This window comes from Mauremys reevesii, linkage group 5 (genome assembly GCF_016161935.1).
Source record: "Mauremys reevesii isolate NIE-2019 linkage group 5, ASM1616193v1, whole genome shotgun sequence".
Lineage (NCBI taxonomy): Eukaryota > Metazoa > Chordata > Testudines > Geoemydidae > Mauremys > Mauremys reevesii.
This window is the reverse complement of record NC_052627.1, coordinates 21,771,358-21,785,488: the sequence shown is the minus strand read 5'-3', so window position 1 is coordinate 21,785,488 and position 14,131 is coordinate 21,771,358. Positions and strand designations below refer to the sequence as shown.

The window sequence follows — 14,131 nt, the reverse complement described above, 5'->3', positions numbered from 1 at the left end:
GCTGCAGGCAGGACGCTCTGGCTTTCCGGTGCCTCTGGAAGGTGGCTCCTCTCTGCTGAGCTGCTGCAACGGCCCAAGCCCGGCAAAGCCAGTGAGTGGACTCAGGGTGGGGTGGGGAGGGCTCACGAGGCGGGATGGCGGGCTGTGCACCCCCCAGGGGAGTTCAGGGGGTGGGGAGGGGGAACCTGGTCTGGGGAGCAGCCCCTGGGCACTGCTGGCCCCTGGGGTCTATAAAGGCTCATTGGGATTTGCCCCTCAATGAACCGATGTGCAAGGGGGGTGGGGTGGCGCAAGGTGGAAGTTTTGCCTGGGGCACAAAATATCCTTGCAGCAGCCCTGCACTAAACTGATAAGATCTGCATTTTAATTTAATTTTAAATGAAGCTTCTTAAACATTTTAAAAAACTTGTTTACTTTACATACAACAATAGTTTATAGACTTATAGAAAGAGACCTTCTAAAAACGTTAAAATGTATGACCGGCACGCGAAACCTTAAATTAGAGTGACTAAATTAAGACTTGGCACACCACATCTGAAAGGTTGCCGACCCCTGTATTAAGGCAATGTTTAAGAGGCACTGAACTGATCTTTAGCTTTAACTAAAACTTTCATCAGAACAGTCAGGATCTTATTTTTTCAATGGGTATCTTACGTGTGTAAGTGAGGGGAGGCACTGGATAATTGCTATAATGCTTTTCAAGTGGCAGACACCACCACAATCCTTATAAAATCCATTAAGTAGATCAGTTATTTCCTCAACCTCCCCGTTCTGTGCGGTTCACAGTTCCTGGTCTCTTGTCTTTTTTCATACTGTGGGGAAAAGTACTTGCTATGCAGTAAAGTGTTTAAAGTAAAGAAAGAGGAGAAAGCAACAGTACAATAATGATTGCCATGATGCTTCCTGTCCAAATCCTTACGTTCAATCTCTAAGCATTGATTTTTGGGAAGCTGAGATTATTTATGTGTGGTCTCAGCCAGTGTCTTTTGGGTTGGTTTTTTTTAAAGAAATCTTGATAAAAGATTATGAGTGCAAGTTGTTCAAATTTGGGTGCTAATATGAATTTAGATGCCTGCTTTTAAGTAACCCAGTTGGAATATTTTGGCCTCAGACACTTTTACTTTTTTCACTCATTTTTTGTTGTTTATTTCTGATAGCGCATACAATATGCTAAGAGCGGTATAGGTACAAAAGAAGGCCCCGTCCCTGCCTACACTAGCTAATTTCTGTAGTGCCTGTCATCTTTCTATGCAAGTATACACACCGTTGTGTATGAGAGTAGGGGTTATATAATAACAATCCCTCCCTCTTACATCTTTTCAGCAGTTGCTCTCAAAGTGCTTACAAAGGAGGAGAGTATTATCCCCATTTTATAGATGGGGAGACTGAGCTTTGGAGAAGTGCTGTGACTTGCCCAAGTTTATCCACCAGGCTAGCGGCATAGCTGGAACTAGAACCCAGGTTCTCCCAAACCAAAGCTCTGTCCATGTAAGAATGATGGTTGATTCCACTCTGGGCCCTTCCTGATATATGGTGGGGATAAACCGTGGGCTAACATTCTCTTGAGGTGATGATGCCATTTATCCCAGGATAAGTACGCAGCTGCTGAAATGTACTCCCCCCTGCGGACAAATTAGTTTTGCCAGTCTAAGCAATATAAATTTGATAGAGAAAATGTGCATAAGAGAATTTTTTTCATTTAGTCTTGGAAAGAGATTTAACAAGTACAGACAACAATCAGCAACAAAAATTATGTGAAGCCCAAGTTTTACATATGATAAATAGCCTCAATTATGCGGGAGCATAAGTTAAAAGTATGATTGGGGGGGGACAGAAAAAAATCTCTGCTACATTTAAGATAGCGAAATGACTTCAAATTAAACATGCATTGTCTAGTCTGCTATTACTATTACAGGTAGTTACTGTTAAAGGAGGAATACATAAAGTGTTCATGGTCTCTATAGTGAGAAATTACTCGGATTGAGAGATCAAAGATAAGGGAATTTTGCACTGGTGTAGCGACAGAGATGTAGTGATAAAATCCCCAGTGACGCGCTGCGCCAGTGTAAATGCAGGTTTGCACTGGTGCGACTTACCCCAGTTTGAGTAGCAGATAGTCCCAGCCACAGACATGGCTGACCTCAGTCCCATACAGTACTTTTTTTTACTCCTCTTCACATTTTCCAATGTCTACACCATTTGATTCTTAAAGCTGCCTTTACTCCAGAAATAATTCAAGCCCTGGGAAAGCAGGACTTCTAGCAAAAGGCCAGCAGTTACGTTTTTCCATCTTTGAGTCTCTCTGCACTTAATGGGCATTAAAGTTTCATGCCAGTGAATGTGTGGGGAAACATGAGCCATGATACCATGCCGCAGACTTGGCATTGTAGAAATGTTAAAGATGCAGCTGAGGGAGAGGGTGCGGGAAGTGAAGGCCCCTTGAAGGGAAACACCATGGGAAAAAGGCACAAAGAGGGTGATGCTGAGTTTCATAGAGCGCATTAAGGAATAACAACTACCGTAATGCTCGCCAGAGCCCTACAACTTATTTTAGAATAATGCCAGGAATGGTGCTTCTTTTCTGATGCAGATTTCCAAGTTAAAATCTTTTGGTAATTATCACCTCCCCTTTCATCTGAAAATTCTCTGCAATCAATAGACTTTTAGGTAAATTTTAGTTGATTTTTTTTTTAGCTGATTTAGCATCCTGATGGTAATACAGTAGAACATCAGAGTTCTGAACAACTCAGGAATGGAGGTTGTTCATAACTCTGAACACAATGCTATGGTGGTTCTTTCAAAAGTTTACAACTGAACATTGACTTAATACAGCTTTGAAACTTCGCTATGCAGAAGAAAAATGCTGCTTTCCCTTTATTTATTTAGTAGTTTATATTTAACACAGTACTGTACTGTATTTGCTTTTGTTTGTTTGTCCCTGTTGCTGCATGATTGCATACCTCCAGTTCCAAATGACATCTGTGGTTGACTGGTCAGTTTGTAACTCTGGTGTTCATAACTGTACCCAGATTTATAGAAATATACTATGGCAATAATTGCTGTTTTATATGAAAAATAAGGCATTCCCTGATAAATATCAGGTGCATTTAATATCAAGTCAGGAAACTATATTATACAAGGGGTTTTTTTTGGCTAAAGAGTAATTTTATATACAAGATTATTTAAATCTTCCTCTTTTGTGTTGTACTTGGTTTTAGATAAATAAAAACACATTTAATTTAACAGGAAACCATGGAGGTTTATGTGTTGCAAATAGTCACTTACTTAGAGAGAGGTCAGATAATAACACCAAAGATCTGAGATGGCAGAGAAGCGTATATTAGCACGGCTTGTTCTTTTTTTAAAAACAGCATCACGTTATAATGTGCATGGGTGTGATTGTTATGCAACAGAGCGCTACATCTGAAACAATTTACAGAAGCATTGTTAATGACCTTTCAGTGAGCCTGTCAACGGTAGCAAGCACTAAACAAACAGCTTAACACACTAAAGCAGAGCCACTTCTCAGTTTATTAGCCTCTTTTATGTGTTTCCATGACACGCCCCCTACTGTTGTGTGTCTGCAGGACTGTCCATTGTTTTTGTTCGGTTTTGTTTTTTAAATGCAAACTCTTCCTTCTCCTGCTGTGAGGGACCAGGAGGTGCAGATTTTAGGCATCCTTGTCTGATGTCTGGCAAACCTCTGCTAATCCATGGGGGGTCTTTTGGTTCTCAAAGGATCTGACTGCTCATGACTAATTCATATGACCTACATCCACATGGAAGCTTTAAACATGTAGTTAACAGACTCTGGCCACTGCTTCCCCTGAGTCTGTGTCTGGCTCCTCTGAGCCTTAATGTCTCTTAAGGCTGATGCTGTCAATGTTGATATTAAATCAGGGTTACAAGATGGGATTGGAACCACTGTGTTAGAACCCGCCCATAGATCATTAGAATTTTAGCTCCTACATGGGAATGACCAAGGGCATTATTCAGAGCACTGTTTATGCCTTCCTTTAATCTGAGATCCTTCCCATTTTCAGTGGCAGAAAGCTTCCCTATCCAGCTAGCAAAATCGTTCATTTCCAAGGAGTAACTTTTGCTACATGGTGGGTTGTTATTTATTTTAGATGTGGCAGCAAAGTCATTGCTCGTTTCCTGGGAATTCTTGGCCAGTGCGTAATGCAGGGATGCCAGAAACTCTCTGCGTGCCTGCCTCAGTGTTCCTTAAATGCAGGATCATGTTCCAGGTATCGGAGAATTTGCTCTCCAAGACCCCAGTGTCCCAGAACAACTGGTTAATGACCCCACGCATCCCACCATTGGTGGTCCCACCCTGTGCCTCCCAGCTTTCCTCATCTTGGAACATAAAGATCGAGGGTCAGGGTTTTAGACTGCCATTGGCAGCAGCTACAGAGGATGTGGAGGCAGCAGATTTTGAGGGCATCAGAAGTAGGATTGCCAGGTGTCCAGTTTTCGACCAGAAAGTCCGGTCGAAGGGAGACCTGTAAGTTCTGACCGGACACTAAAAGTCCAGTTACCACTTGCAAGGGCACCAAAACAGGGGGATTGCTGCCTCCAAATGCCACCACCAGCCTTCTCCCTGCCAGCCTGGCCTATGGATTGGGAGCAACACAGGGCGGGCACCAGATAGTCAACCCACGCCAGCCCCTTCTCAGCCAGGGCCACCTCCTACCTGCAACTCCTGGGCAGGCAGGCAAGCAGGCCAGGCCTTACCAAGCCTGGCTCTGCAGGCCACAGGTAAGTCCTGAGAGGGCAGGGAGACTGCAACCGGGGGGAGGGCAGGGGGATCAAGCAATGGGGTGGGAGGGTGTAGTGTCTGGTTTTAAGAAATTGGAAAGTTGGCAAACCTAGTCAGAAGGGGCATATTGGGAACATCAGTAAAACTAACCTGTGCTGTTGCTGCAGCCCCTTCTCAGCCAGGGCCACCTCCTACCTGCAACTCCTGGGCAGGCAGGCAAGCAGGCCAGGCCTTACCAAGCCTGGCTCTGCAGGCCACAGGTAAGTCCTGAGAGGGCAGGGAGACTGCAACCGGGGGGAGGGCAGGGGGATCAAGCAATGGGGTGGGAGGCTGTAGTGTCCGGTTTTAAGAAATTGGAAAGTTGGCAAACCTAGTCAGAAGGGGCATATTGGGAACATCAGTAAAACTAACCTGTGCTGTTGCTGCAGTGCACTCTCCCTGTACCATTTGAAATGGTACAGTTCCTGTCCATTCTCCTCCACTGTCTGGAGCCTGGCTTTGTGGTGTTAAATACTGTGTCAACTATTTATTATTTATTTGCTTTACGCTAGTGGCTAGGGGCCCCAGCTGAGATTGAGGCTCTATTGTGCTGGGCCAGGTACATACCCGGAGTCAGAGTCAGTCGCTGGCTTGAAGAGCCTAAGATCTAAATAAAATAAAATCCATATAAAGTATTATTAATAATATAATCACCTTGTTAAAACAGATTTTCTCAGATCATAGGTGCCGACTTTCTCTCTACCTGGGGGGTGCTCGATTTCCTCCTCTCCCAGCCCACCCCTTCTTCCAAGCCCCCCCCACCTCTTCCCGCCCCCACTCCACCCCTTCCTCAAGCCCCATCCCCACCCGCCTCTTCCCCAACCTCGCCCTGCCTAGGTTGACCCGATAGCATGTGTGAAAAATCAGGACAGACGGTCGGGGGTAATAGGTGCCTATGTAAGAAAAAGCTCCAAAAATTGGGGTTGTCCCCAGTGATGAGCTGCCAAAATCTTAACAACCGGTTCCCTATAAAAAGTTGTGATTTAAGGGGGGGGAGCGAGGGAGGGGCCGGGGCAGGGGGACACATACTCGTGTGGCCGGAGGCCCCTGCAGGGCCTGGGGCAAATTGCCCCACTTGCCCCCTCGGCAGCCCTAGAGCTTGCAGCCCCTTCTCCCCTTACCTTGCCGGCAGCTCAAAGCAGCAGGACAACTCCGGGGCGGCTCGTCCCGCTGCAGCTGGGGGGAAACAGGGGAAGGGCCGGGGGAGCCTCAGCCTCCCCAGCTGGGAATCCTGGGAGCAATAGGATGGTCCGGCCCGCGGACCAGAGTTCTTTGCCCACCTCCTGGCCCTTTAACAACTGATTCTCCACGGAGGTCTAATTTTAGCAGCCGGTTCTTGGGAACCTGTCGGAACCTGCTCCAGCTCACCACTGGTTGTCCCTATAAAATCGGGACATCTGGTCACCCTCGCCCCACCCCTTCCCTAGCCTGAGCGTGACCCGTCCCTGAGAGTTCCTTGGCGTGCAGGAGGCGCTGGGAGGGGGGGGAGGAGCTTGGCTGCCGCTAAGTTTTTTCCGTGGGTGCTCCAGGTCGGCACCTATGACTCAGATCCTCTGTGTGGTTGGGGAGGAGAAATCAAATCTGCAACCCCACCTCTGACTGCCAGATGCTACGACTAGATGACAGGGGATGGACCACTTGATGACTGCCCTGTTCTGTTCATTCCCTGCTGTGCAATAGGTCTATCCTGATATATGGATTTTAAAACCAGGATAGAAGTGGTAGAGTAGAGTACACGAGTCAGGCTAGCGACATATTACTTAAATGAAGGTTCTGTCTCTTTGTGGTGTGTATGAAAGATCTCATGGTATTTTCCATAAGAGTAGGGAATGTATGCTGTGTACTTGGTGAGAATTTCACCTCCTTGCACTTTTGTGTAGTGTGATGTGTGCTTTTTACCCTCAGCGTCAGAGATGGCTGCATTTCAGAGATGTCTAATTACCGAAGCATTTTAGCATCTTTTTTATATCAACGGCAGTAACTGTATATACTGTAAAATATTAGAAAAAATGTACAAGTAATTAGAATATCTGCTCAATTTTATTGCAAAGATTCAGTTACTTTGATGCTTTTTCTTTATAATTGCTGAACACTGAAGGGTGTTTACATCAAACCTGATGCAACTTCACTGAAGTTACTAGAGTCGTGCTTGCTTATACTAGGTTTCAGTTTGGTCCACTGTTATTAAGAGACTGATTTCTGGCATTAAAGCTTATGCTCTTTGGGGCAGGGACCATATTTTTGTTGTGTTTGTACAGGCCTTGGTCCATGACAGCGGTTCCTTGGCACTACCACAATACAAATAATAAATGGTGGTCATTATTAAGGGTTAGAGAGAGAGAGTTGGCTGGTGCATTCTTAAGCATTCTTAATGTCTTTAGAAACATTGTCACACATTGCTGAGGATAGCAGTGATTCCTTGAGAATCCCTTTGCAGCTAGTAGGTGTCTAAGGGAGACAGTTTGGTTGTATCTCAATCTTATACCATTAGTCCAGTTCACTAGGCCGCACAGCTCCACCACGGAGCTGTCCGCATGGCTGGAATAGATCATTGTATTTTCGATGTTTCTTAGTCACTCATTTAAAACTCAGGATGACACTTTTGAAACACAAATAAACTTCTAGTTCAGTTATGGGGAATTTAGCAAGAGGCTTTGCTCAGTGTTTCATTAAATTGTATCTGTGCTGTAAACAAAAAGGATAGAAGTTTGGCATCTTGCTTAGGTATGTAGCATTTCCAGTCGCCTCTAAGGTTGGGTCTGTGCTAGCAATTTATGCCAGTATAGTAGTGTCCATTCAGGAGTGATATATATATTTTTAAATGACATTTCTATACTGGCAACAGCTTTAGTGTAAATGAAATTATATCAGTATAACAGTACTTCTGCCACTGTAGCTTGTTTCTTTTGGGAAACTGGTATAACCTCTACCAGCAAAAGCACCTTTTTGCAAGTATAAGCTGCATCTAGACTAGGAGCGTTTGCTGGTATAGCATCCTTTCTACTGTAGACTAAGAGGGCCTAACCTGGTTGGCCTCTATGCACTACATTAACATTATTATTAATTATTTGCTTTGCGGTAGCACCTACAGACAGTAACTGAAATTACTGTCTGTGTTAGGTGCTCTATATAGTTAAAGAATAACTGAAGTGCTGCTGCTTCCCATGTTTTGCCTGTTCTGAGGACAAATAGATTTCAGTCACCAGGGCTTTCAGTCTGGCACTTTTGACTTGCACAAAATTCACTTGAAAGAAAAAAATCTCTTCCACTTAATGGCTCAACAGCTGTAACTTGCATTTTCAGTACAACTGTATTCTGCTCTCCCTTGGATTATGTACATGACTTTATGGCTGTTTAAACCCCTAAAGCTACACATTTTATTTTTTTATTTTTTCACTGTGACTCAGGACCCATCCAATCCCTTAGTCATTAGAAACCAGTTGTTTTTCCAACTTGCTTGGGTTTGACATTCATTGATTGTGTGTATGTGGCTGGCTCCCAGTGGTTGGTGGCAACTCTCTGTTTATTAAGAGCAAGACGCAAGGGGTTGCATCAAAAGATGTTCTGTTCTTGTCCTCCCCCAAGAAGCGAGAGCTACGTGCTTGACGTGATGTCACAGGTCTGGAGTCAGTACTGCAATCTGCAGCAGGGTGAAAACAAATATCGACAGGAAATAGAAGCAGGCATGGCATGCACAGGGATCACGTAGAATGTTTCCCCTAGAGAAACCTGTTGTGCCTTTTCGCGTAGTCACGTCAATTTAAAAGCACACACACACATTCCTGCTGATGATACCTGTGTTGTTGGGTTTTTTTTTAATCTTGCTGGTGATCTTAGTCTGGTTGACTAGCAATTACTTCCTCGTGTCAATGCAGTTTCTTACTGGAACCTTTTGTCTCCTTACGAGGCTGCGTGTGCTTTTCTCAGGAGCAGCCATTGGTTGCGTGTCCTCTGACTGTCAGCCTCAGCAGTGGAATCGTTGTTGGGGAAAGTTTCAAGTTACCAGGATGGCAAGCCCACAGAAGAGGAGGAGGTAGGCAGACAGAACTGTTGCAGCTGCTATTCCTGATTGGCTAGATGCTTCAGCTGCTTCTCTGGAACAAAAGGTCAAAGAGTACTGCAGCAGCAGCAGCATATTGTAGCACAGTGAAGCAGCAGATAAGACAGCATTACTTTTACTCGGAGAAGTTTGGAGAGGGTACAGTACTTCGCTAGCTTCCTTGGGTGATAGTAGCTTGCTGTATTCTCCAGTGAGTTTTCTCTGTGTAGCCTAGTGCAGTGGTAATCCCGCGCCTCTCTCTGTGGCTAGCAAATAGGAATGCACTGTTGGTAGTGTGAGAAGACCTTCTCTGCAGAGAAAAACCGGTTGTGGAAGAAACAGTTGTATGTTACCAATATAGACTTTCATTTCAGGAATGGCTTGTGAAATCATGCCTCTGCAAAGGTATATTGCTGGTTTTTTTTTTACTAGCTATGATTTGGATTCATGTAGACATTAATCATTACCAGGGTTGAAGTGATGCAATGGCAGTAGTACTTGTGCATTGTAATAGCACTGTATATTATGTATGGATGACTTTTTTCTGACAGTTTACAGGATATCATTTTCTTTCATTGCTGAGCGAAACTTGTGTAGTTGTTTAAAAGTTCGTCTTATTCCTGATTAGCTCAATGTAAAATACTAGACTTGCCTCCTTAACCTCCTCCACTTCAAACCTAGTTGCATATTCTTTATAGCAAATAGCTGAATTTCTAGAGTTCCTGAGGCATGTTTACAGGATGTGTCTGACCAGCTCCTTACTCCTTTGGAGCGTATGAGCCACATCTTTGCTTTGTTTTCTGTGTGAAGGTTTCAGTCATAAGTGCTGGAACTAAGGGTGCGGGAGGTGCTGCAGCACCCCCTGGCTTGCAGTGGTTTCCATTATATCCAGCATTTACAGTTTGGTTCAATGGCTCTTAGCACCCTCACTATAAAAACTGTTCCAGCGCCCCTGATTTCAGTGCTTAGTACAAAAATGACCCTGTTCCTTTCCGGGGAGCCTACCATGATGACACAGGTATTTTGAAAGGGCACTAAGAGATTTAGATACCCAAATCCCATTGACTTTTCATGGGATTTGAGTGCTTAAAAGCCGTTTTTGCCTTTGTAAATTTCTCTCATATTGGTTGATAGGAGTTTCCCATCCCTTTCCTGTAGTGTATAGCTGTAGTGCAGGAATGAAGAATTAACAGCTGGACTGACAGAACACAACTAGAGATGCCCTGATCCTCTGAATACTTTCACCCAGATACATGTCAGGTGTAATCCTCCTTTGTAGTTGCCTTAGAAACAGGGGGAAAGATAGCCCCTGGACACACAGCTCCTTAGCACTGTGTGCTGATGTGTGCCTGTGCTAAAACAGGGTAAGGTAAACTGTTACTGGGCTCTTAACATGGAAATATATAACCAGTTAGGGGGAAATGTAATCAATCCCTTGATTGTGTCATTATTAATATTTTTGCTGGTTGGTGTGTTAATTTTCTAAATGTTGTGTTTGCCTCTCTCTTCAATAAAATATGGTGAATAGTCACCTTCAGTGCAAACTAAAGACCAGTAAATGCAGTAAGTGAGTGATCCTGCTTTTTCAACATTGTTCTAAGGAGTTAGCGTTGTTATTTTAACAGCTTCTCTGAAGTTGCTGTATGTTCTTTGCAATGATAAATAGTAATTGAATTTGATGTCCAAATCTTATTGCCCTATCCTGGACTCAATGTACTGTGGAACATGGAGAATCAGTCCTATGCAGGCAGCTCTGTTTTGCAGTAATGCAGTCAAGAGGCCTTCATGTTGATGTCAGCAGAGAAACAGAAATACTGCCTGTGCCTTACAGGATTGAATATTCACTGTGCTGATTTCAGTTCCAAGATACTGTCTCTCCGCTGTCAGAACCAATGGCTGTTACTGTGTTCCCTGTAGCAGCCTCTTGACTGTAAAGGTGTGCTCTGCTGGGGAAAGTAGCTCTTATTCACAGGGCTGTCTTGACTATGCTCCTTGTTTCTGTTCGTTGAAATGATTAACTTGAGAGCAATTATAAATGCAATGTATTTGAACAATAATGCAGTTGATTAAAAAAGGAAGCTTTTTTAAAATTCATAGTCGGTGATGAAACTGTGCATGTGGTGTAGAATCATTTGGGTTTCCTATTTTAAAGTAACAGTTTAGAATAGACACACGAATATTGTATCTCCTTGGTTTCTACACCCCCTAATTTCCCTTAACTAGGCAGATGCACATAAAGTCCTGCAGGCACCCTACAACATCATTCTCTCCTAGAACTCCCTAACCTAATATCGTCTTTCTTTCTATGCTGTCGTTTCACTGCAGAAAAGGTGTGTGTGGGGGGAGGTTTACAGTGGAATCCCTGTGTCTTACCTATCCTAACGGAGACAAGGCACCAGGTGTTGACCTTGCTTAGTTTACTTCGTGATAAAACTGCAGTGCCTTGGCACCATTAATACTTTGCAGCTGGAGAGCTGATGTGCGGTACAGTACACTTGCATCCGAAGAAGTGGGTATTCACCCACGAAAGCTCATGCTGCAAAACGTCTGTTAGTCTATAAGGTGCCACAGGATTCTTTGTTGCTTTTACAGATCCAGACTAACACGGCTACCCCTCTGATACTTGACACCTGTGGTAAAACATATTTTTTCAGCAGCGAAGACAGAGCCTTAGATTCCTGGGTGCACGGCTCCCATTGGCTTACTTGATAGGCAGGCTAATGACAACTTCAAGTGCTACTCCACAGACTAGCAAATGGAAGCACTTGTACCATGAGCTTCAGTCCCCTTCTCCCTTTTCAGAAAACAAATCTCTTCCCAGCAACCACCAAATTCTGGCCTGAATCCTTCAATAAGATCTGTGTGGATGGACCTCTGCATCGCGGACCGGGGCTCATAAGCACAAAATAGATTGTAAGGTCTTGGGGACACAGACCATCTTTCTGTGATGTGTCTGTGCTATGTCCACAACTGTTGTTCCTTGATCTATATCTGAATCTAGCCCGAAAAATCAAAATATTTCATTTTGTTAATGACAAAATGAACCATTTTAATACTTCTGAATTTTTGTTTTGTTTTCATTTCAGCCGAAGCATTTTGGCAAAATAGACACACGTTGGCAACATGTTTTGGTTGACCCAAATCTCCATTTTTCAGCCAAGAAAGTTTCAGCTGAAAAATTTGCCCAGCTCTAATCAAGATATTCATGTAGGGGAAGGTCTGTCTAGATATCACATAATATTATATAATTATGTATGCACATAACCATGTGTACTGGACATATGCATTTCATACCATATATAGATGTTTATCTAAGGAATGGTATGTGACTAGGCATGCTGTCTTTGTAAGAGAGAAACACAGTATGCCTGCCCAGGACGCACTTTATTGTGGCACATGAGGTGGAATGCTGAGTGCAGCTGGTACTTCGCTGTTCCCAAAACACTTACCACATTCCTGTTTTTCAAAGTCAGCATCAGTCAATGACATTTTTCATTTCATTTAGTTAAAACAGGGTTTCTCCAACTTTGGGGTCCCGACCCACAGTTTGAGAACCGCTGAGTTAATACATTAAGTATTCTTCTGAATAACAGTAACATCATTTTATTAAGTTATCTTATTAGCAGTACTATTGACTCATATTTTATCTTATTTATTCTAGCTGAGTGTATGTATCATATTACAGACTTCATGAGGCTGCTTTTGCAAAATGTACCTGCCACATCTCAGGCTCAAGGAGCTGGCCGTTAAGAGAGCCATGTATGTGATTTAGATTCTGTGTGCAGTCAGTGACCTCTAATGTTTTTACACTCTGCCAGAAATAAACAAATTGGAGGAAGGAGTAAGAAAACCATGTCAGATATTTTTAAACCCTTTTATGGGCTGAGGAGTGTGGCTAATGATTTCCAATTGGGTTGCTGGTGATGCCGAACTCCCTTCGTTCCCAATCTGATTGTTTCATTTACGGTCTGTTTTTATGAGTACAACTGTATTTTAGCTGGAGTAAAACGTTCCTATTTTAGTTTGTTTTCTTCTTGTTGGAACTGTAGTCAGGTTGTTTATTTTAGCTTTTCTTTTTCAGAGCAATGAGCAGCTGATCAGAAAGTCATATTGTAAGATAAGCCTGATGAAATCATATTGATCCTTTGGACTTCTGTGTCACCTTCCCTCCAAGGAACTCAAAGTGCTTTACAAACATTAGTGAAATAAGCTTCACAGTTTAACTCTGGGGGTAGGGGGTTGGAATTATTAAACCCATTTTACAGGTAGGGGAAACTGAGGTACCGATAATAAATGACGTGTGCAAGGTCAGATATGAAGGCCATGACAGAGCCAGGAATACAGTCCATATCTCTTGACTTCAAGTCCCAGGCCTGATCTGCTAGCTCTGTGACTCAGTGCTCGCTGAAACCATTGAATGGGAGTCTTTCCATTGACTCCAATGCGAGTTGGCTTCCAGCTCCTAAAGTGCAATCTGATCTGTAAATCTTCTCATGTATTAAGCTTTGCCTCCAATTTTTTTTCTGTGATAAATATTCTGGATGTGATAAACTTTGTGAATGAAATATAGTATTGTTAACTTGAGCTATCTGTAACCATGTTTGATCACTTTCTCTTGCCAGAATCGGCAGATTAGAGAAGAAAATCTAGCTTTTTATACTGAAAGATTGGGCCTCTCAACAATGTTCACTTGACACCCATCAACATTTTAGAAGCAATCCTGAAACAAAAAAGCCTGCAGTTATAGTCAGTTTCGTTCCATTATTATGCAAGGTGTGTGTGTAAGCGATTGTACAACTTGCCACTGTTAAATTGTAGGAAAGGGTGCAACTTTGGCTGGAGTACACTTGGAGTCATTCCTTCCACCTCTTTCTAACCTATTTTCTGATTTTATCCTACTGGAGAACGTTGCCAAACCGCAAATAAGGAGAGAAAATGCTGCCCCCTCTCTCTCTTTTTTTTTTTAATCATAAACCTCAACTAATTTTAATCTTAAAAAAAAAAAAAGAAAGGAACAGGGTTGAATACTATTTACAGCAGCTTACAAAGACAAACCTATCAGTAATATAACAAGATACGAGAGGAAAATCATTGTACAGAATTCCACAATCATAAGTTTCCACCACATACAAATAAACAAAGTTAAATGTAAATATGGACTGTAATTTGCAGTGAGAAGGGGGTGGTTCCACTCTGCTTATCGTGCTATGTTATAATTAGCGCTAGAGTTTTGTCACAGACATTTTTAATAAATTTCAGAACAGAGGTGTGAGGAAAAAGATAAGTCAGGG

The 14,131-nt window shown here is 43.1% G+C and overlaps 1 protein-coding gene across 12 annotated transcripts in view; it reads left to right on the top strand.

The window, feature by feature from the left end:
- Positions 1–14,131, top strand: part of FAM13A (family with sequence similarity 13 member A) — a 208,120-nt gene that overhangs the window by 117,917 nt on the left and 76,072 nt on the right. Inside the window, exon 1 of one of the 12 annotated variants that reach the window (XM_039540445.1) lies at positions 8,758–8,834. The exons of 9 other annotated variants lie outside the window; for them this stretch is intronic. In XM_039540445.1, coding sequence (XP_039396379.1) covers positions 8,809–8,834 — 26 coding nt within the window. In that variant the 5' untranslated portion in view covers positions 8,758–8,808. Of the gene's footprint in view, positions 1–8,757; positions 8,835–8,929; positions 9,246–14,131 lie in introns of those variants that run through there. 2 more of the 12 variants (XM_039540444.1, XM_039540446.1) reach the window with 2 other exon arrangements.